This window comes from Ranitomeya imitator, chromosome 5 (genome assembly GCF_032444005.1).
Source record: "Ranitomeya imitator isolate aRanImi1 chromosome 5, aRanImi1.pri, whole genome shotgun sequence".
NCBI lineage: Eukaryota > Metazoa > Chordata > Amphibia > Anura > Dendrobatidae > Ranitomeya > Ranitomeya imitator.
In genome coordinates, this window is record NC_091286.1 from 404,351,389 (window position 1) to 404,376,837 (window position 25,449).

The following is a 25,449-nucleotide window of genomic DNA, read 5'->3' on the forward strand; positions in this document are numbered from 1 at the left end:
CCCCAACCTCTAGGACTGGCATCTGTAAAAATTGTTTTTGAAGGTTTAACTACCCAAGGAACCCCACCTACGAGATTATCTGGCTTTAGTGTTGTGAATTCTGTTGTCGGGCTCCCTCCTGTGGTCATGAATGGTACTTCGGCTGGTTCTGTCCATGGACTTCCTCTGGTGGGTGTTTCTGAGTTTCACAGGTGACGAGGTTAATTCGATAGCTGCTGCTCTATTTAACTCCACTTAGATCTTTGCTCCATGCCACCTGTCAATGTTCCAGTATTGGTCTAGTTCACTCCTGGATCGTTCTTGTGACCTGTCTTCCCATCAGAAGCTAAGTTCCAGCTGTATTTCTTTGGTTTGCTATTTTTCTGTCCAGCTTGCTATTTAATTTTTTGTCTTGCTTGCTGGAAGCTCTGGGACGCAGAGGGAGCGCCTCCGCACCGTGAGTCGGTGCGGAGGGTCTTTTTGCGCCCTCTGCGTGGTCTTTTTGTAGGTTTTTGTGCTGACCGCAAAGTAACCTTTCCTATCCTCGGTCTGTTCAGTAAGTCGGGCCTCACTTTGCTAAATCTATTTCATCTGTGTTTGTATTTTCATCTTTACTCACAGTCATTATATGTGGGGGCTGCTTTTTCCTTTGGGGAATTTCTCTGAGGCAAGGTAGGCTTTATTTTTCTATCTTCAGGGCTAGCTAGTTTCTTAGGCTGTGCCGAGTTGCATAGGGAGCGTTAGGCGCAATCCACGGCTATTTCTAGTGTGTTTGATAGGTTTAGGGATTGCGGTCAGCAGAGTTCCCACGTCCCAGAGCTCGTCCTTATTATCAGTAACTATCAGGTCATTCCATGTGCTCTTAACCACCAGGTCCATTATTGTCCTGACCACCAGGTCATAACACTCTAGCCACCAGGTAAAAGACTCAATTACTTCTACTGGTAGGGATAGACTACTTCCTAAATAACCCTGTAGTCTCTCTTCTTCCTGCAGTATGGTATACTGTAGCCGTCTAGTATGGAACTGAGCCCATAGGACAGCCGGCATGCACGACGTAAAGGAACCAAGAAGGGACATGCCTTCCCTGAAGGAAATTGTAGGGTTATTGACTACTGACTGTACTTTATTCATTATTGTCAGTTGTTTAGATTCTGCAAGAAAACTCTTCTGACTTACGGAGTCTAAGAGAAGACCTAGGAATGTTTGGCGGGTTGTTGGGGACAATCTGGATTTTTCCCAGTTGATTAACCATTCCAATTCCTGCAAAGATGAGATTGTATCAAACAGGCGTTGCTGACACTGAGGGGGGATTTCCTACCACTAAGAAGTCGTCCAAGTATGGGACTATAAGAGTATCTTTTAACCTCAAGTATGACATCACCTCTGACAATTTGGTGAAGACTCTGGGAGCTATTGACAGTCCAAAGGGCATTGCTGTATATTGGAAATTACATACTTGTCCTTTCATCATGACCGCCACACGAAGATACTGTTGACGTTCGATATAAATTGGTAGATGGTAATACGCATCTTTGATATCGAGAACCACCACAAAGCACCTGGGAAACAGAAGATTTACAGTGGATCGGATAGACTCCATCTTGAAGGTCTGGTTTTCCAAGAAGATATTACATTTCTTTAGATTTATTATAGTTCTATATGACCCATCTGGTTTTGGAACCAAAAATAAAGGGGAGTAAAATCCCTTCCCCCTTTGATGAAAAGGGACTTCTGCTAAAACCCACTCCAAAAACCCCTGTTGAGATTGGGATTTTAGAGAAGTCAACAGGAAGGTGTCCGGAGGGACCCGGGCAAATTTTAACTTTAAGCCTGAAGTTACGAGGCTAGTTGCCCATGAGTTGGATGTTATTCCTCTCCATTGTTGGCAGAAAAAGGACAACCTACCACCCACTGGTAAGTCTGTTCTAACGTGGTTTGTCTTCCATTCTAAATGGACGTTTTCCGAAAGATGCACCTTTTTGTTTGATCTCTTTATTGGCCCAGCGGTCCTGGTTCCTAAAATCCTTTCTCTTATTAAATGCGGGTTTCCAGAATGCTCTCCTATAAGACTGAAAATAATTATTAGGGAATCCTTTTTTCCTCTCACCCGCCTTGGTGATAATTTCGTCTAGTTTTGTACCAAACGGGTACTCACCCTGGCATGGTAGGCTACAGAGTTTGGATTTAGGAAACAGGAACACATGGGCTACTTGCACAGTGAACAAGTCTGTATGATCTCTTTTGTGTCTTCAGGTTTCTTGGTGGTGTGTGAACATGATCATACAGACTTGTTCACTGTGCAAGTAGCCCATGTGTTCCTGTTTCCATAATTGTTCTCTTGTGTCTACAAGACTGGGGAGTTCCACCACTCCTCTTGGGCTATCTGCACAAAAGCTGTTCTACCCTGTATGCACACATGGATTTTTCCTCTCTGAACCCTGTTCACACAGGTTATATACAGATGATCAGGTTTTTAAATACATCAGATAGGGATTGCATACATTAGTTAGGACTGCTCTGATAAGGGTATACCGTGAAGATTGGTAGAGCAGCTTAGTATACATTTTTTGCAAAAAACGTATCAACCAAATACCCTGTTTTTTACATCTTTTACTAGCACTTGCGGATTACTGCAACATTTTTTCAAACTGAGTGTTTTTGGTTTTACTATTCTCTTTTGTGTCTTCAGGTTTCTTGGTGGTGTGTGAACATGATCATACAGACTTGTTCACTGTGCAAGTAGCCCATGTGTTCCTGTTTCCATAATTGTTCTCTTGTGTCTACAAGACTGGGGAGTTCCACCACTCCTCTTGGGCTATCTGCACAAAAGCTGTTCTACCCTGTATGCACACATGGATTTTTCCTCTCTGAACCCTGTTCACACAGGTTATATACAGATGATCAGGTTTTTAAATACATCAGATAGGGATTGCATACATTAGTTAGGACTGCTCTGATAAGGGTATACCGTGAAGATTGGTAGAGCAGCTTAGTATACATTTTTTGCAAAAAACGTATCAACCAAATACCCTGTTTTTTACATCTTTTACTAGCACTTGCGGATTACTGCAACATTTTTTCAAACTGAGTGTTTTTGGTTTTACTATTCTCTTTTGTGTCTTCAGGTTTCTTGGTGGTGTGTGAACATGATCATACAGACTTGTTCACTGTGCAAGTAGCCCATGTGTTCCTGTTTCCATAATTGTTCTCTTGTGTCTACAAGACTGGGGAGTTCCACCACTCCTCTTGGGCTATCTGCACAAAAGCTGTTCTACCCTGTATGCACACATGGATTTTTCCTCTCTGAACCCTGTTCACACAGGTTATATACAGATGATCAGGTTTTTAAATACATCAGATAGGGATTGCATACATTAGTTAGGACTGCTCTGATAAGGGTATACCGTGAAGATTGGTAGAGCAGCTTAGTATACATTTTTTGCAAAAAACGTATCAACCAAATACCCTGTTTTTTACATCTTTTACTAGCACTTGCGGATTACTGCAACATTTTTTCAAACTGAGTGTTTTTGGTTTTACTATTCTCTTTTGTGTCTTCAGGTTTCTTGGTGGTGTGTGAACATGATCATACAGACTTGTTCACTGTGCAAGTAGCCCATGTGTTCCTGTTTCCATAATTGTTCTCTTGTGTCTACAAGACTGGGGAGTTCCACCACTCCTCTTGGGCTATCTGCACAAAAGCTGTTCTACCCTGTATGCACACATGGATTTTTCCTCTCTGAACCCTGTTCACACAGGTTATATACAGATGATCAGGTTTTTAAATACATCAGATAGGGATTGCATACATTAGTTAGGACTGCTCTGATAAGGGTATACCGTGAAGATTGGTAGAGCAGCTTAGTATACATTTTTTGCAAAAAACGTATCAACCAAATACCCTGTTTTTTACATCTTTTACTAGCACTTGCGGATTACTGCAACATTTTTTCAAACTGAGTGTTTTTGGTTTTACTATTCTCTTTTGTGTCTTCAGGTTTCTTGGTGGTGTGTGAACATGATCATACAGACTTGTTCACTGTGCAAGTAGCCCATGTGTTCCTGTTTCCATAATTGTTCTCTTGTGTCTACAAGACTGGGGAGTTCCACCACTCCTCTTGGGCTATCTGCACAAAAGCTGTTCTACCCTGTATGCACACATGGATTTTTCCTCTCTGAACCCTGTTCACACAGGTTATATACAGATGATCAGGTTTTTAAATACATCAGATAGGGATTGCATACATTAGTTAGGACTGCTCTGATAAGGGTATACCGTGAAGATTGGTAGAGCAGCTTAGTATACATTTTTTGCAAAAAACGTATCAACCAAATACCCTGTTTTTTACATCTTTTACTAGCACTTGCGGATTACTGCAACATTTTTTCAAACTGAGTGTTTTTGGTTTTACTATTCTCTTTTGTGTCTTCAGGTTTCTTGGTGGTGTGTGAACATGATCATACAGACTTGTTCACTGTGCAAGTAGCCCATGTGTTCCTGTTTCCATAATTGTTCTCTTGTGTCTACAAGACTGGGGAGTTCCACCACTCCTCTTGGGCTATCTGCACAAAAGCTGTTCTACCCTGTATGCACACATGGATTTTTCCTCTCTGAACCCTGTTCACACAGGTTATATACAGATGATCAGGTTTTTAAATACATCAGATAGGGATTGCATACATTAGTTAGGACTGCTCTGATAAGGGTATACCGTGAAGATTGGTAGAGCAGCTTAGTATACATTTTTTGCAAAAAACGTATCAACCAAATACCCTGTTTTTTACATCTTTTACTAGCACTTGCGGATTACTGCAACATTTTTTCAAACTGAGTGTTTTTGGTTTTACTATTCTCTTTTGTGTCTTCAGAGTTTGGATTTAGTCTGAGCATCTCCTTTCCAACCTTTTAGCCAAAGTGGTCGACATGTTGCCATGGTCAGGCCTGCTGATTTAACTGCTAAACGAATAGAGTCAGCAGAGGAATCCGCCAGGAAGGCTGTAGCGCCTCTAATCAAAAGGTATGGAAGAGATTAATTTATCTTTGGAGAGACCACCTTTTAAACCTTCCTCCAGATCATTTAACCAGACTAACATGGATCTTGCCGTACATGTAGCTGATGTTGCCGGTTTAAATGCTCCTGTACATGATTCCCACGATCTCTCTAGAAGAGAATCAGCTTTACGATCCAATGGGTCTTGTAAGGAACACGAATCCTCTACTGGTAACAAGGATTTTCTGGATGTGGACGCTACCGCTGCATCTACTTTTGGGGCTTTTGTCCAGGTAGACAGATCCTCATCATTAAAGGGTTAGCGCCTTTTTGATGATGAAGGCAACCTTTTTGTCCCTGACGTTCCCATTGACCAAATTTTTAATTACTGTAATCACTGGAAAGGTTGGTCTTTTTTTTCTCAGATAAACCTGTGAACATGATGTCCTGTAGGGTTTTGGGGTCTTTGGTATTTGTAATACTCATGGTGTCTCGGACAGATTTAACGAGATTATAAATGCTTTCCGTTGAAAAACATGTGTCCTGTTTTCCATCTGAGAAAAGGAATTCCTGGGAAATATCTGTATCCCTATCCTCATTATCCGTGGTATGGTCGGATTTTGGCAAATCATATTTTTTCCTGGTTTTTATTTCTGGAATACTATCAGAACCTTTTAAGGCTCGTAATTCCTCTCTGATTATTAGTCTGATAACCTCTGTTCTTATCGAGGATTCTTCATGTAGGGTGGTCTCAATACATGTATAACACATCTATCCTCTTTGTATAGCTATCCGGGAGGGGCTGGGAGCATCGGTTGAAGAGGAGAAGACGAAGGCACAGGCTGTGATGTGGACCGATCAGATCATTTATCCTTAGTGCTCCTTGTGGAAGAACTACTCTGCTTGGAGCATCCGCTGCTGCTTGTACGGCTGCGTGCTGTTATCGCTGTGTCTTCTAAGGAAGGCACCGCTGAGTCCTTGGGAGATGCCATGTTGGACACCGGAGAAATCACCGCCGGTGTCTTTTATACCGGAGGCCGCCATTTCTTCTGTGCCTCGGAAGTACTCATCATTTCCGAGTCATGGCCATGCTGTGCGCGCCTGCGCAGCACCGCTACTCCAGCGCAGGTGCCATTTCTCCTCCAAACTTCCCCCCCCCCCCCCCCTCGACTGGAAGCTTTCGCATCACTTCCGGGGGAAAGGTTCACAGGGCTACACATCCGCGCGTGCGCCCGCCGAACACGGGGTGGTGACGCGCTTACCTGTGTGTTTTTCCCTCCCGCAGGCAACGAGCGTTCCGCCCATCCTCTGTGAGCCAGGCGACTCCCCAGACCTGGCCTCACGGTGTCCTGCCAGCAAAGGGGGGAGCTGAAGACAGGACTGGAGCCCTTGCCGTCCTCAAGGTAAACGCGCAAGTGGCATCCAGGTCAGGCATCCTCTTCTCTCCACGAATTCCCTTAGGAACAGGAAGCTGTGGGAGCGAGGGGAACCACCCCTTTTATCTCTCCATAGGGTTTCCTGTTCGTAGGGGCGGATCCCCTCTCAGTGGGTGCTGTCGTGGCGAGGAGAAAAGGGGAGCTACGACTGATGTGTGATAGCCGCTCTCTGCTCTCCTGATCTCACTGCAGAGCTGTGTGTGATTAAAGATCTGCAGGTTCCTCTCAGGGCTTCAGCTTCCATCTCACAGGCTGTCAGTATTGCAATACAGAGGAGCTGTGAGAGCTGCAAATGTGTTTACAATTAAATAACGTTCAGGTCTGCTTTTCTTTGTTAGCCAAGTGTCTTAGGCTACTTTCACACTAGCGTCGGTACGGGGCCGTCGCCATGCGTCGGCCCGACGTACCGACGCAAACTGTGAAAATAATGAACAACGGGGGCAGCGGATGCAGTTTTACAACGCATCTGCTGCCCCATTGTAAGGTCTGGGGAGGAGGGGGCAGAGTTCCGGCCGCACATGCACGGTCGGAAGTGGCAGACTCGACGCACAAAAAAACGTTACATGTAACTTTTTTTGTGCCAACGATGCGCCAAAACACGACGCAACCGTCGCACGACGGATGCGACGTGTGGCCATACGTCGCAATGCGTCGCTAATGCAAGTCTATGGAGAAAAAAACACATCCTGCAAGCACATATGCATTGCGACGTACAGCAAACAACGCTAGTGTGAAAGTAGCCTTACACTGGTATCACCACCTTGCATTTAAAATAAGCTCTAGAGGCAGATTCTGGTGGAGATGTTCACAGCTCATTTACATATAAAAAAAATGTAGATTTTGTGAAATAAGACAACGGATTGCAGATAAAGATATCATGTTATTCAGCTTCCTATGACCTACATGCCTATATAGATGGCTTAGAAGGGTTTATTCTGACAGATTCCCTTTAGTCACTTCATGACCTTTGACATATTTGTATATATGTCAAAGGTCATGTCCCTGCCTTTGATGCAGGCTCTCTCCTCTGCTTTCGTTGGCAAAACCCTGCAAGCATGGGCTGGATACTGGGCTGTGACGTGCAGAGAAACTGCGCCCACAGCCCGGCCAAATCAGGGAGAGTGGGTGAGACCGGGTCACGCGTCATTGATGCAAGGTCAACCAGAGTGCGGAAGTTGACGTGATATCACCGGCGGCTGCAGCTGAGGGTCACATGATCAGGACTGAGCAAGCAGCGATCGCGCCACTCAGAGGCAAAAATGTCAACGTAAGGTATTTAAAAGAAAAAAAAAGTATTTTAAAGGTGTAAATCGATGTCCACAATATACATTGCAGTGGACCACCTCTTTAATAGGCGCTGGTAGAGGTGCAATTTCAACAAACTTGGAATTTCTTCCCGATTTCCAGTGCATCACATGATAAAAAAATTATGTTATCCTACAGTACAAGTCATCATGCAAAAAACAATCCCTAGTAAGGCATTATTGACACAAAAATATAAACAGTTATGGCTCTTGGAAGAAAGTGAGAAAAAGCTGAAAATGAAAACGGAAAAAAACGGAAAATCGCAAGGTTGGGCATCTGTCGTTAGGACAAGACCCCGCTGACTAGTGTCACCTTCTGGGTGCCGGTATCGAAGCAGCAACATCTATAAACCACACTAACTGCCCTGTTACCTTCGGTATGTGTCATTTATTATTTCTGTATTTTAACTGCTTCTCTTCTTTACAAATATTTGTCAGCTTATCAATGAGTCTACTCAGAAAACACTCCATGCATTACCTGTCTTTGTGTAAACTTAGCAGGTCATTATCCTTCTGTCCTAATTCTGTCTGCAGTGTTTCTAGGTCTTTCTGGAGCTTGGAGTGAGAGGACAAGACATTTTCTAAGGTTTCAGACATTCTAGCCCTCTCCTCACATACATCAGACAGTTGCTGCTGAATGACGGATTTCTATAAGGAAAACATTGAAAGAAGTAGAAGAATGTTAGAAGAATGTTATAGGAAAGTGCTAGAAAAAAGTCCTCTCCTACATTTGCTAATGGAGACTCATTAAGGTCACTCACATTGCGCTCCTCCATCTCCTCGAAAGTGTCAATCTGCTGCCTGAGCCTTCTCTCTTCTTTCTTGGCTTCATCCCTGGTCTGAACGGCTAATGCAAGCTCTTCCTCTTTAGAAAGTAATACGTGCTCTGTCTGTTGATAGTATAACACACATAGTGTCATAGCAAATAAAAACAAAAGTAATATAGTAAAATCATAGCTATGGATACCAAGCTCAGCTCTCTGGGTGGAATTTCGGGGCACAGCATAACAGATTTTACTTCTCTTATGGGAGAAAAAGCTAACATTGACATCAGGAAAAAAAAACCAAAACTCCAGTCCGTTATTGGCACCTCTGACACTGCCCAGCCTCTGAGGAACTCATGTGATCACCCACTAACCAATCAGAGAGCATACTTTTGTGCATCTACTATATAATTGTCTAAAGGTCACTTCCTTCTTTCTGTCTGTCCTTCAGTCTGTCGCAGATATTCATTGGTCGTGGCCTCTGTCTGTCATGGAAATCCAAGTCGCTGATTTTTCGTGGCAAAACGCCCACGACCATTGCCACGACCAATCAGCGATGGGCACAGTCCAGCAGCAACATGGCCGCTCCTTCCTCCCCGCACTCCATTAACGCAGCTATTAACCCTGTGTGACCAACTTTTTACTTTTGATGCTGCGTATGCAGCATCAATAGTAAAACAATCTAATGTTAAAAATAATAATAAAAAAAAGGTTATTCTCACCCTCCGACGTGGCGCTGTCCTCGGCAGTGCAAGCGGCAGGTTCCGGTGCTAAGGATGCTATGCGAGAAGGACCTTCCATGACGTCACGGTCATGTGACCGCGACGTCATCACAGGTCCTGCGCTCATACCAACCCTGGGACCGGAAGTTGCCACATGCACCGCACACAGGTGCCAGGACTACAAGGGGCCTACGGAAGGTGAGTATATGTTTATTTTTTATTTTAAGTCTTTTTTAACCACGCATATAGTGCCCACATTGCTATATACTACGTGGGCTGTGTTACATACTGCGTGGGCTGTGTTATATACTACAAGGCTGCTTTGTACTACGTGGGCAGTGTTATATACTATGTGGGCAATGTTATATACTGCGTGGGCTGCGCTATATACTACATGGCTGCTATATACTATGTGGTCAGTGTTATATACGATGTGGGCAATGGTATATACTGCGTGGGCTGCGTTATATACTACATGGCTGCTATATACTTCGTGGGCAGTGTTATATACTGTGTGGGCTGCGTTATATACTGCATGGCTGCTATATACTATGTGGCCAGTGTTATATACTATGTGGGCAATGTTATATACTGCGTGGGCTGTGTTATATACTGTTTGGGCTGTGTTATATACTGCGTGGTCACTGTTATATACTGCATGGCCTGTATTAACGCATCGGGTATTCAAGAATATGTCGTGGCCTGTGCTATATACTATGTGGCTGCTATATACATACATATTCTAGAACACCCGATGCGTTAGAATCGGGCCACCATCTAGAAATAAACATGTAAAAATGACGCCGGGAGCTGTTATTTTTATTGGTGCCATATTAGAGTAAATATGATATTTTGATCACATTTTATTCCAGTTTTTGAGAGAGGCAAAGTGACCGAAAAGCTGTGTCAAGGTGAAGATATATTTTCATACACTTTTTGTACTTTTTGTACTTTTATATTCTTATGCTGTGAAACAATAAATTTTCCCCTTTGCTTGTTGATGCAAATGTAACTGTATTTAAGATGGCTGCCAGTATTCACCTTTGCCCTAGTTTTGTTTCTGCTGAGAAGCTAGTTTCATTTCTGAAGCTAAAGTATCATTTCTGCTGAAATGGAAACCTGAGTGACGTGGAGACAGGAGGATCCACCAGATGATGTCAGAACCAACCAGAAAGACTGAATACTAGACACATATTGCTTAACCCCGCCTAATCCCGCCTATTGCACGCCTTCCCCTCATAGAGTATATAATGCTGTGTATCAGGAAATAAAGTCAGTTGTTTCTGTGACGTTGCCACTACGTGTGGAAGCACGAGCATGCACTGAGATTGAACCAGCACTTTCTCTGACTCATTCTTATCCGGTACCAATGCTCATAATCTAATTTGGAATGACTGGTGAAGGAAGGATATAGTCGTGACGACCCTGACAATTTGGCGCAACCAACGTGGGGCGTGGCCGGCGATCCGAGACCCCCTGGACCCATGCCTGGACGTCCGTGGACGACACCCGTAGTGGCTGACCTCGAGGACTGATTCCCCTCCAAACACGGTAAGTGGAGATCACATACTATGTATGTGTCACACTTGCTAGTGTTTCAGCCATTATTGGTTTGTCTGTGGTCTCCTTGGGTCCGAGGGGTGACCGGTCGAGTGGTGAGACCGAGCGTGATCCCGTGCCACACTTCGAACCAGCAACTGAGAGACGTCGCATTCTGCGCGTCCTCGTGTACACCACACCTCCTCCACCGGTCATCATACTCCATTCAACCACCCTACCCGTGACTATTGCCTAGGAGCGATAGAGTGAAAGATTGAGAAAGTTGTAGATTGGGGGCGGCTTAGAGAAAGGGATAGGAGATGCAGCCTCTGTGATATTGTACCAACAGGTAATTAAGACGTCCCGAGAGGGGACCACCTACATTTCTGTGGTGGGGTCTCACTAGGAGACGGCCTCCCAACTGTTTAGAATATCGTGACAGGACAGACTGTAATCATTGGTGTTCAGGTTAGGGACAGGAAATATCGAGCGTGAGGCTCTTTATTCCTAATACGTTGAACGAGAGGTTCCGTGTTTTTTAGGGACACAGTGTTGTTGTCGCTGTCAGCGATCCGAGCTGCAGCAGGGCGTAGTATTCTGTGAGTCATGTTGCGTCTCTTAAAGCAGAAGAAGTCCGTGCCCCACAAGTTAGATGAGGATGCTGTGGAAGTCAAGACAATAGTAGAGTCACGGGAGGGCAAGAAGGCAGTCAAGAATGTTGAGAGGTTGTACAAGCATGTAGGATTGCCCTCGTCAGGGAGATTGCAGCTGTCTACATGGCACAGTCTCATAGAGAACAAAAAGGGCATGTTGAAAGATAAAGGATTGTTAGAACAAGCACAAGCTCATCTGCGAGTTGCGCGAGGCTTAAAGAACGAGGGATGGAAAGAGGTTGATGGAGAGGGAGGATCAGAGGATGCAGAGCCCGTGTTTGGTTATAAAATGCCTCAATCATTGGTTTTTCTAAGGTGTTCTGGCATGTGAATTGTGTGAAGGTTTGGTAGAAATCAATTAAGTCTGAGAACTGCTGTATTCCGTCACTGTGTGGAGATTTCCAAGACATCCGATGGGAGGGGGGAATCAAACAGCTACGCTATTGTTTTTCTTCTTTCTGTGTTGAGGAATGCTGTGATGTTCTTATCTGTTCCGTGTCTCTGGTATGGAGGGGGCAAGTCGCTGCGTCCTCTCTGAATTTTCTATCCTTGTGTAGTATGTGCTGGGAGATCTGTGTTTTGTTTAAAGCAATAGTACAATATTGTATGGAATTAGAAAGAAATATTGTAAGTTTAAAGTAAAAAAATGGCACCCTGTTTTAGAAGGAAACTTGTAAGTGGTAGTTTGGTTATCAGTGTAATTGAAAGATTGGTAAAAGATTCATCTGCTTCAAGTTGAATGGTTGATATATAGCTAATTAAGGATTAACAGAGGACGTGAATTCTGATTTGATTTGTTTTTGTTACGTTGAAAAAGGAAAGTTGTCTATTACTATGACAAAAACTGGATGTTTGTGGTGCAGGAAGGAATCGAGAAAGTGATTGAGGGTAATGTGTTAGAAAGACAAATAATTAAAAATAATAATCTGAAACGGGGGCTCCCTGCTAGATGATAAGGTCCCTCCCCAGGAAATCAAGCCTCGTCTCCAGACTGTAAGCTCTATGCCCCTTAACCCCAAGGCACCAATATATCCTAGACTGCCGAAAAGTTCTATGGGCATCTTATGGTAGTATTTAAAGATCTGGGGTTTTCACTGTATAATAAAGCCCATTCACACCTTTTTGTGGCAGCTTTGATGTCCGGGCCTTAAATCTGAATTGAAAGAGGCAATAATGTCAGTCAGATCCGATATTGAGACTTCCATTCTGGACGATGCATTGAAAAAAGTAGTACAAAGTTTTCAGAAGAACTTAACCCGCTCTGTATCAGCAGTGAAATTAGAGGTTAAATCAGCAGCTGCAGTGATTTTTTACTCACTCTCTCTAGCCCCCACCGCAGCTTCAAGGACACAGCTCCGTTCCTTATCAGTGGCCCAAGCAAAAGACTTTAGCTCCTGTCCTCCCACCTTACACAAGTCCAGTCCCATACTCCAATATCCATTTTAACCCTATGTCTGGGAATCTCCCTTGCCATGTCAATTCTCAGATCAAGAGCTTGTTTTAATTAGAGTAGATGGCAGACCCAATAAATATACTCTCATAAAACCCATCCCTGTGGGACCTTTCCCTGAAGTCACGGCTCAGTTCGTAATCTCTCCCTCATGTCCGGTAAATTTACTGGGGGCAGATTTATTATCACAGTTCCGCTCCATAATATAATTCCAAGATGATGGTCAAATGGTATTTACGTTATATAACCCCTATGCAGATGAACATAATGAGATCTGTATCTTACACGCCCTTTCCACGGTTATGATGGCCCTGATAGGCCCAGATCCACCCCCAATAATATGCCTGTAGAACCAGTAAAAGTGTTACACCCAGATTGCCAGTTCCTGTTTGCATTCACTTATCAGGGACGACAATTGATGTGGACAGTTAAGTCACAAGGGGCCCAAAACAGTCCCAATCATTTTGCAAAAAATATATGGGCGAGTGTCTTTAACCCTGGCAGTTAGAATATTCTTATGTCACGCTGCTTCAGTATGTGGGTAATCTTTTGTTGTGTGCACAGACAGAGCAGGAAGCCATTGTTGCCACTGTTAGCCTTCTCAAGTATCTGGTAGATCTGAACTGTCGGGTTTCGGCCTCAAAACTTTGGTTCTGCCTTGGTCAAGTGATACGTTTGGGTCACTGTCTCCTTCAGGGTGCCAGACACCTCACAGAAAAAAGAAAAATAGCCGTCAGCTCCCTTCCATTCCCAAAAGATGAGACTGAACTCCAGCGTTTTCTTGGACTATGTACTTATTGTTGTCAATGGATACCGGACGCATCCTGCATAATGCAACCTCTCTACAATGCCCTGAAAGACGGTTCAAGATATGATGAGTTTGGCAGATTCCACATCGGATTCGCTGTTACTACGGAAGACACTGTAGTGCCCGGAGCTGCACTCCCTCCCTCACAGTCAGCACAAGAAGTGGAACTTCAGGCTCTGTCTACTGCATGTGTTCTGGCCAAAGACAGGCGGGCTAATATATACACGGACTCACAGTATGCATTTGGTATTGCTCATGGTTTCGGAGCCCTATGGGCCAATCGAGGGTTTGTTACTACTGCCGGGACTCCAGTGAAGAATGCTGAAGCTGTTAAAACCCTCATGGACTCAATCGAATTACCTACCCAGGTGGCCATTATCAAAGTTAAGGAGCACAGTCCTAGGAACAGTCCACAGACTGTTGGTAACATCTTTGCGGATATGCAAGCAAAAGCTGCCGCTCTCCGAACCGTTGAACCACCCATACCAACTATGGTGACCACACGCTCCCAGCGTAAACAGTTACAATAAACACTGACTCTACAGGAACCTGATGATCTATGCCAGACTGAAGTTTTCTGTCGGACCCCACGAGACCGCTTAATGACAATGCAGAGAATGTCTCCAAAGGAAGAAGTGAAGCAGTGGAAGACTGATGGAGCACGTATGGACAATGGTCTCTGGAAAAAGGACCAACTTGTGTGTCTCCCTAAGCGGATGTACCCTGCTATTGCCATGTGGGCACATAGGCCCACACATCGAGGTAAAAACCAGGCCCTAGCCCTGGTACAAAAATTCTACTGGACTCCAGGTGTTTCTACAGTCCTGATAGCACTCACCGGGCATGTAACATCTGTCAGACCTGCAATCCCGGTCAACTTCAACGTGTACCCCCGAAGCACCTTGCTAAGCCCGACTATTCTTTCCAAAGGCTCCAGGTGGACCATATCACGTTGCCTAAGTCTGGAAGGTATGAATATTGTCTGGTGGTTGTCGATATGTTCTCCAATTGGCCAGAAGCATTTCCCGTTACCAACGTGACTGCAAAGACCGCAGCAAAGAAACTGGTGATGGAAGTCATATGCAGATATGGTGTTCCAGAAGTTGTTGAAAGTGACCAAGGCCCGGCCTTTTCTTCTCATGTGTATCAGAAGGTTCTGACAATGCTTGGATCCACTGTAGCCCTCCATACTCCGTACCATCCACAATCCAGTGGGAAAGTTAAGAGGTTGAATGGCACACTGAAGGGACAATTGACCAAAATGATGCAGGAGACTACGGCTCCATGGCCAGGGCTCTTACATATTCGTACTACCCCTATTGCAAAACATGGCCTGTCCCCTAATGAAATATTGTTTGGTGCTAGGTTCTCAGTTGCAAATTTTCAGTATCAGTAGTTGTCAGAAGAAACTGACCGTGCTGTTCAATATGTTATTCAGCTTAGTAAAAAAATCTTGCTAACACCCATGTTTTAGTTTCTTCTTCCCTTCCAGATTCAGCAGAAACCGACATTTGTCACAACTTGAAGTCTGGTGGTTTTATGGTCGTGAAAAGCCATGTCAGAAAACACGGACTAGAACCCTTGTACAACGGTCCCTACCAAGTCCTCCTCATCACTCCTATGTCAGTAAAACTTGAAGGAAAGAGCACCTGGATCCACGCCTCACACTGCAAGAGAGACCGAACCAGCGCTTAGTCACAGCAGTTATTGAAGGGAGATGTTGCTGTTGTTTTGGTCCTGGGGCTGGGGGCCATCCTCGCCCCTACCTCTTCGGCCCCTATTGTAAATAAGAATCCCGATGCCCCCATTCTCTGGGTAAACCTAACAACCCCGGTAAATATCTGGCGATTTGATTTCTGCGATGTAGTCAAGTGCCTCGAGACTCAACGGGTGGTAGAGGGAATCATCCAGTTTTATATATGTGTTACCAGAGATGACGATAATAATTGTTATTATTGGTCAGATGCTGCCTGGAATACGGGGGATGATTGGGGATATAGACCCAGCGAAGCTACATCCCCTAAGGATGGGATGGGTAGGAGTCTTCGTGGGAGAATGCATCTAACAGCCCTTCTACAACCACCTAGGGACTGTACATGGGGTAGAAACTGTCACCCCCTCCTCCTAAATCTTGAAAGTCCCCAATCTGCTGACCTGCAGACGTTTGTATTGGGGAGGTATTTTCATAATGTATTTAGTAGTGGATACTATGGGAATTTAGGCCATATACAGCTCCAGGATATTAGCCTCAGACCAACCAAGGCCCCCGTTACCAGTACAACTAAAACAGGCCTAGGTGAGCGTTTGCAAATTATAGTTAACGAAGTAATCCCCATTCCAGGTCTCAGTTGGCAAGAAGTTTTCTCCATAGAAACACAAACAGCCCCAAGGAAAAATTTATGGTTAGAATGGGTAAGATACAATGTAAGAGTCCAGAATATCTCTGTAGGATGTATTGCTTGTGCTGCAGCAAATACACATCTATACACACATGCATTGTATTTTCCTGATGATAATACTACTGCCTGTGTTATGAATCTGTTGAAGGGTCTAAAGCCCACTGATTGCTCAGACTATGTCCCACTAATTCATGAAGAACCCAAACTAAAGGTCCCAGGAGGGATAACCGTATTAGCTGATAATTATACCTGCTATAATTCCCACGACACTACAGGTACACCAGTAGGGGTCTTCGAGACAGGTTTCTGCAAAGAGAACAGTTCCCTAGATACTGATTTGCTAGCTAAACATACACAGTATATGTACGACATTTATTGGTTATGTGGAGATGGTAAGCTCAGTCCTAGGTTGCCTAATGCCTGGACAGGTCAATGCACCCTTGTTAAACTAGCTATGCAGTTCAATATTTTACCTTGGGATCCGGAGACACCTGATGAACATACCAGAAAGAGGAGAAGTCTCGATCAGCTCCACATGAATTATGAAGAAGATCCATTAGTATACGTTGATGCTATTGGAGTGCCAAGTGGAGTGCCTGACCAATTTAAAGCCCAGAACCAGATCTATGCTGGCTTTGCTTCCATAATCCCACAAGTGCAGATTAACAAAAATGTTGATTGGATCAATTATATATATTACAGTGAACAAAGGTTTGTCAATTTTACCTGTGAAGCCTTCCAGGGTATAGTTGAGGAATTGGGCCCTAACACTAGAATGACCCTCCAAAACCGACTAGCCCTTTGATATGATCTTAGCTGAGAAAGGTGGAGTCTGTGGGATGGTGGGAGAGGAGTGTTGTACCTATATCCCTCAGAACTCTGGGGTAAATGGAAAGACCATGATAGCCCTTAAAAAGATAAATGGGTTAGCAGCAGAATGAAAAACGAATGCTGGAGTAGACACATCTTTCTTTTCCGGTTGGTTGGGTGGGCTCAAAGGATTCCTTCAACAAGCTTGTCTGGTACGGATTGCCCTTCTTGTAGTTGGATCGATAATCCTCTGTTGTGTTATTCCCCTGTATAAAAATGATATCGCTGAGGCAACTCCGACTGGCACCTTCCTCAACCAAGAAGTAGACCCACCAGAGTATGATGGCACTGATCCAGGGGAGATCCCTAAGTACGTCCCCTGTTATGACCTGGTGGTTAGGCCAATAATGGACCTGGTGGTTAAGAGCACACGGAATGACCTGATAGTTACTAATAACACAGAACAAGCTCTGAGACGTGGGAACTCTGCTGACCGCAATCCCTAATCCTATCACACACACTAGAAATAGCCGTGGATTGCTCCTAACACTCCCTATGCAACTCGTCACAGCCTAAGGAACTAGCTAGCCCTAAAGATAGAAAAATAAAGCCTACCTTGCCTCAGAGAAATTCCCCAAAGGAAAAGGCAGCCCCCCACATATAATGACTGAGTTAAGATGAAATTACAAACACAGAGATGAAATAGATTTAGCAAAGGGAGGCCCGACTTACTGAACAGACAGAAGATAGGAAAGGTAACTTTGCGGTCAGCACAAAAACTACAAAAAGACCACACAGAGGGCGCAAAAAGACCCTCCGCACCGACTCACGGTGCGGAGGCGCTCCCTCTGCGTCCCAGAGCTTCCAGCAAGCAAGACAAAAATCAAAATAGCAAGCTGGACAGAAAAATAGCAAACCAGAGAAAAACAAGCAGGAACTTAGCTTCTGCTGGGAAGACAGGTCACAAGAACGATCCAGGAGCGAACTAGACCAATACTGGAACATTGACAGGTGGCATGTAGCAATGATCTAAGTGGAGTTAAATAGAGCAGCCAGCTAACGAATTAACCTCGTCACCTGTGGAAGGAAACTCAGAAGCCGCAGCCCCACTCACAACCACCAGAGGAAGCCCATGGACAGAACCAGCCGAAGTACCATTCATGACCACAGGAGGGAGCTTGACAACAGAATTCACAACAGTACCCCCCCCTTGAGGAGGGGTCACCGAACCCTCACCAGAGCCCCCAGGCCGACCAGGACGAGCCAAATGAAAGGCACGAACCAGATCGGCAGCATGAACATCAGAGGCAAAGACCCAGGATTTATCTTCCTGACCATAACCCTTCCACTTGACCAGGTACTGGAGTTTCCGTCTCGAAATACGAGAATCCAAAATCTTCTCCACCACATACTCCAACTCCCCCTCAACCAACACCGGGGCAGGAGGATCAACGCATGGAACCACAGGCGCCACGTATCTCTGCAACAACGACCTATGGAATACATTATGGATGGCAAAAGAAGCTGGAAGGGTCAAACGAAATGACACAGGATTGAGAACCTCAGAAATCTTATACGGACCAATGAAACGAGGCTTAAACTTAGAAGAGGAAACCTTCATAGGAACATAACGAGACGACAACCAAACCAAATCCCCAACACGAAGTCGGGGACCCACACAGAGCCGGCGGTTAGCGAAACGTTGAGCCTTCTCCTGGGACAATGTCAAATTGTCCACCACATGAGTCCAAATCTGCTGCAACCTATCCACCACAGTATCTACACCAGGACAGTCCGAAGACTCAACCTGCCCTGAAGAGAAACGAGGATGAAAACCAGAATTGCAGAAAAACGGCCAAACCAAAGTAGCCAAGCTGGCCCGATTATTAACCCCTTCAAGACCCAGCCTATTTTGACCTTAAAGACCTTGCCGTTTTTTGCAATTCTGACCAGTGTCCCTTTATGAGGTAATAACTCAGGAACGCTTCAACGGATCCTAGCGGTTCTGAGATTGTTTTTTCGTGACATATTGGGCTTCATGTTAGTGGTAAATTTAGGTCAATAAATTCTGCATTTATTTGTGATAAACACGGAAATTTGGCGAAAATTTTGAAAATTTCGCAATTTTCACATTTTGAATTTTTATTCTGTTAAACCAGAGAGATATGTGACACAAAATAGTTAATAAATAACATTTCCCACATGTTTACTTTACATCAGCACAATTTTGGAAACAAAATTTTTTTTTGTTAGGAAGTTATAAGGGTTAAAATTCGACCAGCGATTTGTCATTTTTACAACGAAATTTACAAAACCATTTTTTTTAGGGACCACCTCACATTTGAAGTCAGTTTGAGGGGTCTATATGGCTGAAAATACCCAAAAGTGACACCATTCTAAAAACTGCACCCCTCAAGGTACTCAAAACCACATTCAAGAAGTTTATTAACCCTTCAGGTGCTTCACAGCAGCAGAAGCAACATGGAAGGAAAAAATGAACATTTAACTTTTTAGTCACAAAAATTATCTTTTAGCAACAATTTTTTTATTTTCCCAATGGTAAAAGGAGAAACTGAACCACGAACGTTGTTGTCCAATTTGTCCTGAGTACGCTGATACCTCATATGTGGGGGTAAACCACTGTTTTGGCGCACGGCAGGGCTTGGAAGGGAAGGAGCGCCATTTGACTTTTTGAATCAAAAATTGGCTCCACTCTTTAGCGGACACCATGTCACGTTTGGAGAGCCCCCGTGTGCCTAAAAATTGGAGCTCCCCCACAAGTGACCCCATTTTGGAAACTAGACGCCCCAAGGAACTTATCTAGATGCATAGTGAGCACTTTGAACCCCCAGGTGCTTCACAAATTGATCCGTAAAAATGAAAAAGTACTTTTTTTTCACAAAAAAATTCTTTTAGCCTCAATTTTTTCATTTTCACATGGGCAACAGGATAAAATGGATCCTAAAATGTGTTGGGCAATTTCTCCTGAGTACACCAATACCTCACATGTGGAGGTAAACCACTGTTTGGGCACATGGTAAGGCTCGGAAGGGAAGGAGCGCCATTTGACTTTTTGAATGAAAAATTATTTCCATCGTTAGCGGACACCATGTCGCGTTTGGATAGCTCCTGTGTGCCTAAACATTGGCGCTCCCCCACAAGTGACCCCATTTTGGAAACTAGACCCCCCCAAGGAACTAATTTAGATGCCTAGTGAGCACTTTAAACCCTCAGGTGCTTCACAAATTGATCTGTAAAAATGAAAAAGTAATTTTTTTTCACAAAAAAATTCTTTTCGCCTCAATTTTCTCATTTTCACATGGGCAGTAGGATAAAATGGATCATAAAATTTGTTGGGCAATTTCTCCCGAGTACGCCGATACCTCATATGTGGGGGTAAACCACTGTTTGGGCACTCGGCAGGGCTCGGAAGAGAAGGCGTGCCATTTGACTTTTTGAATGGAAAATTAGCTCCAATTGTTAGCCGACACCATGTCGCGTTTGGAGAGCCCCTGTGTGCCTAAACATTGGAGCTCCCCCACAAGTGACCCCATTTTGGAAACTAGACCCCCCAAGGAACTTATCTAGATGCATATTGAGCACTTTAAACCCCCAGGTGCTTCACAGAAGTTTATAACGCAGAGCCATGAAAATAAAAAATAATTTTTCTTTCCTCAAAAATGATTTTTTAGCCTGGAATTTCCTATTTTGCCAAGGATAATAGGAGAAATTGGACCCCAAATATTGTTGTCCAGTTTATCCTGAGTACGCTGATACCCCATATGTGGGGGTAAACCACTGTTTGGGCGCACGGCAGGGCTCGGAAGGGATGGCACGCCATTTGGCTTTTTAAATGGAAAATTAGCTCCAATCATTAGCGGACACCATGTCACGTTTGGAGAGCCCCTGTGTGCCTAAACATTGGAGATCCCCCAGAAATGACACCATTTTAGAAACTAGACCCCCAAAGGAACTAATCTAGATGTGTGGTGAGGCCTTTGAACCCCCAAGTGCTTCACAGAAGTTTATAACGCAGAGCCATGAAAATAAAAAAAAAATTATTTTCTCAAAAATGATCTTTTAGCCTGCAATTTTTTATTTTCCCAAGGGTAACAGGAGAAATTTGACCCCAAAAGTTGTTGTCCAGTTTCTCCTGAGTACGCTGATACCCCATATGTGGGGGTAAATCACTGTTTGGGCACATGCCGGGGCTCGGAAGTGAAGTAGTGACGTTTTGAAATGCAGACTTTGATGGAATGCTCTGTGGGCGTCACGTTGCGTTTGCAGAGCCCCTGATGTGGCTAAACAGTAGAAACCCCCCACAAGTGACCCCATTTTGGAAACTAGACCCTGAAAGGAACTTATCTAGATGTGTGGTGAGCACTTTGAACCCCCAAGTGCTTCATAGAAGTTTATAATGCAGAGCCGTGAAAATAATAAATACGTTTTCTTTCCTCAAAAATAATTATTTAGCCCAGAATTTTTTATTTTCCCAAGGGTTACAGGAGAAATTGGACCCCAAAAGTTGTTGTCCAGTTTCTCCTGAGTACGCTGATACCCCATATGTGGGGGTAAACCACTGTTTGGGCACACGTCGGGGCTCAGAAGGGAAGTAGTGACTTTTGAAATGCAGACTTTGATGGAATGGTCTGCGGGTGTCACGTTGCGTTTGCAGAGCCCCTGGTGTGCCTAAACAGTAGAAACCCCCCACAAGTGACCCCATTTTAGAAACTAGACCCCCCAAGGAACTTATCTAGATATGTGGTGAGCACTTTGAACCCCCAAGTGCTTCACAGACGTTTACAACGCAGAGCCGTGAAAATAAAAAATCATTTTTCTTTCCTCAAAAATTATGTTTTAGCAAGCATTTTTTTAGATTCACAAGGGTAACAGGAGAAATTGGACCCCAGTAATTGTTGCGCAGTTTGTCCTGAGTATGCTGGTACCCCATATGTGGGGGTAAACCACTGTTTGGGCACACGTCAGGGCTCGGAAGTGAGGGAGCACCATTTGACTTTTTGAATACGAGATTGGCTGGAATCAATGGTGGCGCCATGTTGCGTTTGGAGACCCCTGATGTGCCTAAACAGTGGTAACCCCTCAATTCTACCTCCAACACTAACCCCAACACACCCCTAACCCTAATCCCAACTGTAGCCATAATCCTAATCACAACCCTAACCCCAACACACCCCTAACCACAACACTAACCCCAACACACCCCTAACCCTAACCACAACCCTAATTCCAACCCTAACCCTAAGGCTATGTGCCCACGTTGCGGATTCGTGTGAGATATTTCCGCACCATTTTTGAAAAATCTGCGGGTAAAAGGCACTGTGTTTTACCTGCGGATTTTCCGCGGATTTCCAGTGTTTTTTGTGCGGATTTCACCTGCGGATTCCTATTGAGGAACAGGTGTAAAACGCTGCGGAATCCGCACAAAGAATTGACATGCTGCGGAAAATACAACGCAGCGTTCCCGCGCGGTATTTTCCGCACCATGGGCACAGCGGATTTGGTTTTTCATATGTTTACATGGTACTGCAAACCTGATGGAACACTGCTGCGAATCCGCAGCCAAATCCGCACCGTGTGCACATAGCCTAATTCTAAAGGTATGTGCACACGCTGCGGAAAACGCTGCGGATCCGCAGCAGTTTCCCATGAGTGTACAGTTCAATGTAAACCTATGGGAAACAAAAATCGCTGTACACATGCTGCGGAAAAACTGCACGGAAACGCAGCGGTTTACATTCCGCAGCATGTCACTTCTTTGTGCGGATTCCGCAGCGGTTTTACAACTGCTCCAATAGAAAATCGCAATTGTAAAACCGCAGTGAAATGCGCAGAAAAAAACGCGGTAAATCCGCCATAAATCCGCAGCGGTTTAGCACTGCGGATTTATCAAATCCGCAGCGGAAAAATCCGCAGAGGACCAGAATACGTGTGCACATTCCTAACCCTAACCCTAACCCTACCCCTAGCCCTACCCCTAACCCTACCCCTACCCCTAACCCTACCCCTAACCCTACCCCTAACCCTATTCTAACAGTGGAAAAAAAAAATTTCTTTATTTTTTTATTGTCCCTACCTATGGGGGTGACAAAGGGGGGGGGGTCATTTATTATTTTTTTTATTTTGATCACTGAGATAGGTTATATCTCAGTGATCAAAATGCACTTTGGAACGAATCTGCCGGCCGGCAGATTCGGCGGGCGCACTGCGCATGCGCCCGCCATTTTGGAAGATGGCGGCGCCCGGGAGAAGACGGACGGGACCACGGCTGGATCGGTAAGTATGATAGGGTGGGGGGGACCACGGGGGGGGGGGGATCGGAGCACGGGGGGGGGGGATCGGAGCGCGGGAGGGGTGGAACGGAGCGCGGGGGGCGTGGAACGGAGCACGGGGGGGCTGGAATGGAGCACGGGGGGGTGGAACGGAGCACGGGGGGGGGTGGATCGGAGTGCAGGGGGGGTGATTGGAGCACGGGGGGGTGATTGGAGCACGGGGGGAGCGGGCACGAGCACGGGGGGGAGCGGAGCACTGGACGGAGGGGAGCCGGAGCAGTGTACCGGCCAGATCGGGGGGGTGGGGGGGCGATCGGAGGGGTGGGGTGGGGGCACACTAGTATTTCCAGCCATGGCCGATGATATTTCAGCATCGGCCATGGCTGGATTGTAATATTTCACCCGTTATAATGGGTGAAATATTACAAATCGCTCTGATTGGCTGTTGAAAGTGAAACTGCCAATCAGAGCGATCGTAGCCACGAGGGGGTGAAGCCACCCCCCCTGGGCTAAACTACCACTCCCCCTGTCCCTGCAGATCGGGTGAAATGGGAGTTAACCCTTTCACCCGATCTGCAGGGACGCGATCTTTCCATGACGCCGCATAGGCGTCATGGGTCGGAATGGCACCGACTTTCATGACGCCTACGTGGCGTCATGGGTCGGGAAGGGGTTAAGGGCGAACTCAGCCAAAGGCAAAAAGGACAACCAATCATCCTGATCAGCAGATACAAAGCATCTCAGATATGTTTCCAAAGTCTGATTAGTTCGTTCGGTTTGGCCATTTGTCTGAGGATGGAAAGCCGAGGAAAAAGACAAATCAATGCCCATCCTAGCACAAAAGGATCGCCAAAACCTCGAAACAAACTGGGAACCTCTGTCCGAAACGATGTTCTCCGGAATGCCATGTAAACGAACCACATGCTGGAAAAACAATGGCACCAAATCAGAGGAGGAAGGCAATTTAGACAAAGGTACCAAATGGACAATCTTCGAGAAGCGATCACAAACCACCCAAATGACCGACATCTTTTGAGAGACAGGGAGATCCGAAATAAAATCCATAGAAATATGCGTCCAGGGCCTCTTCGGGACCGGCAAGGGCAAAAGCAACCCACTGGCACGAGAACAGCAGGGCTTAGCCCGAGCACAAGTCCCACAGGACTGCACAAAAGAACGCACATCCTGCGACAAAGACGGCCACCAAAAGGATCTAGCCACCAAATCTCTGGTACCAAAGATTCCAGGATGACCAGTCAACACTGAACAATGAACCTCAGAGATAACTCTACTCGTCCATTTATCAGGGACAAACAGTTTCTCCGCTGGGCAACGGTCAGGTCTATCAGCCTGAAATTTTTGCAGCACCCGCCGCAAATCAGGGGAGATGGCAGACAAAATTACCCCCTCTTTGAGAATACCCGCCGGCTCAGGAACACCCGGAGAGTCGGGCACAAAACTCCTTGACAGGGCATCAGCCTTCACATTCTTAGAGCCCGGAAGGTACGAAACCACAAAATCAAAACGGGAGAAAAATAGCGACCAACGAGCCTGTCTAGGATTCAACCGTTTGGCAGACTCGAGATAAGTCAAAATCTTGTGATCCGTCAAGACCACCACGCAATGCTTGGCTCCTTCAAGCCAATGACGCCACTCCTCAAATGCCCACTTCATGGTCAACAACTCTCGATTGCCAACATCATAATTGCGCTCAGCAGGCGAAAACTTTCTAGAAAAGAAGGCACATGGTTTCATCACCGAGCCATCAGAACTTCTTTGCGACAAAACAGCCCCTGCTCCAATCTCAGAAGCATCAACCTCGACCTGAAACGGGAGCGAAACATCTGGCTGGCACAACACAGGGGCAGAAGAAAAACGACGCTTCAACTCCTGAAAAGCTTCCACAGCCGCAGAAGACCAATTGACCACATCAGCACCCTTCTTGGTCAAATCAGTCAACGGTTTAGCAACACTAGAAAAATTACTGATGAAGCGACGATAAAAATTAGCAAAGCCCAGGAACTTTTGCAGACTCTTCACAGATGTCGGCTGAGTCCAATCATAAATGGACTGGACTTTAACAGGGTCCATCTCGATAGTAGAAGGGGAAAAAATGAAACCCAAAAATGAAACCTTCTGAACTCCAAAGAGACACTTTGACCCCTTCACAAACAAAGAATTCGCACGAAGGACCTGGAACACCATTCTGACCTGCTTCACATGAGACTCCCAATCATCCGAAAAGACCAAATTATCATCCAAATATACAATCAGGAATTTATCCAGGTACTCTCGGAAGAT

The 25,449-nt window shown here is 45.2% G+C and overlaps 1 protein-coding gene across 4 annotated transcripts in view; it reads right to left on the reverse strand.

Annotated features, from left to right (window-relative positions):
- The window catches only part of CCDC150 (coiled-coil domain containing 150), a 162,776-nt gene that overhangs the window by 30,042 nt on the left and 107,285 nt on the right, over positions 1-25,449 (reverse strand). For all 4 annotated transcript variants that reach the window (XM_069726963.1, XM_069726966.1, XM_069726967.1 and 1 more), the window contains 2 exons: positions 8,475-8,603; positions 8,192-8,361 (listed from right to left, as the gene is read on the reverse strand). In XM_069726963.1, coding sequence (XP_069583064.1) covers positions 8,192-8,361; positions 8,475-8,603 — 299 coding nt within the window. The remainder of the gene's footprint in view (positions 1-8,191; positions 8,362-8,474; positions 8,604-25,449) is intronic.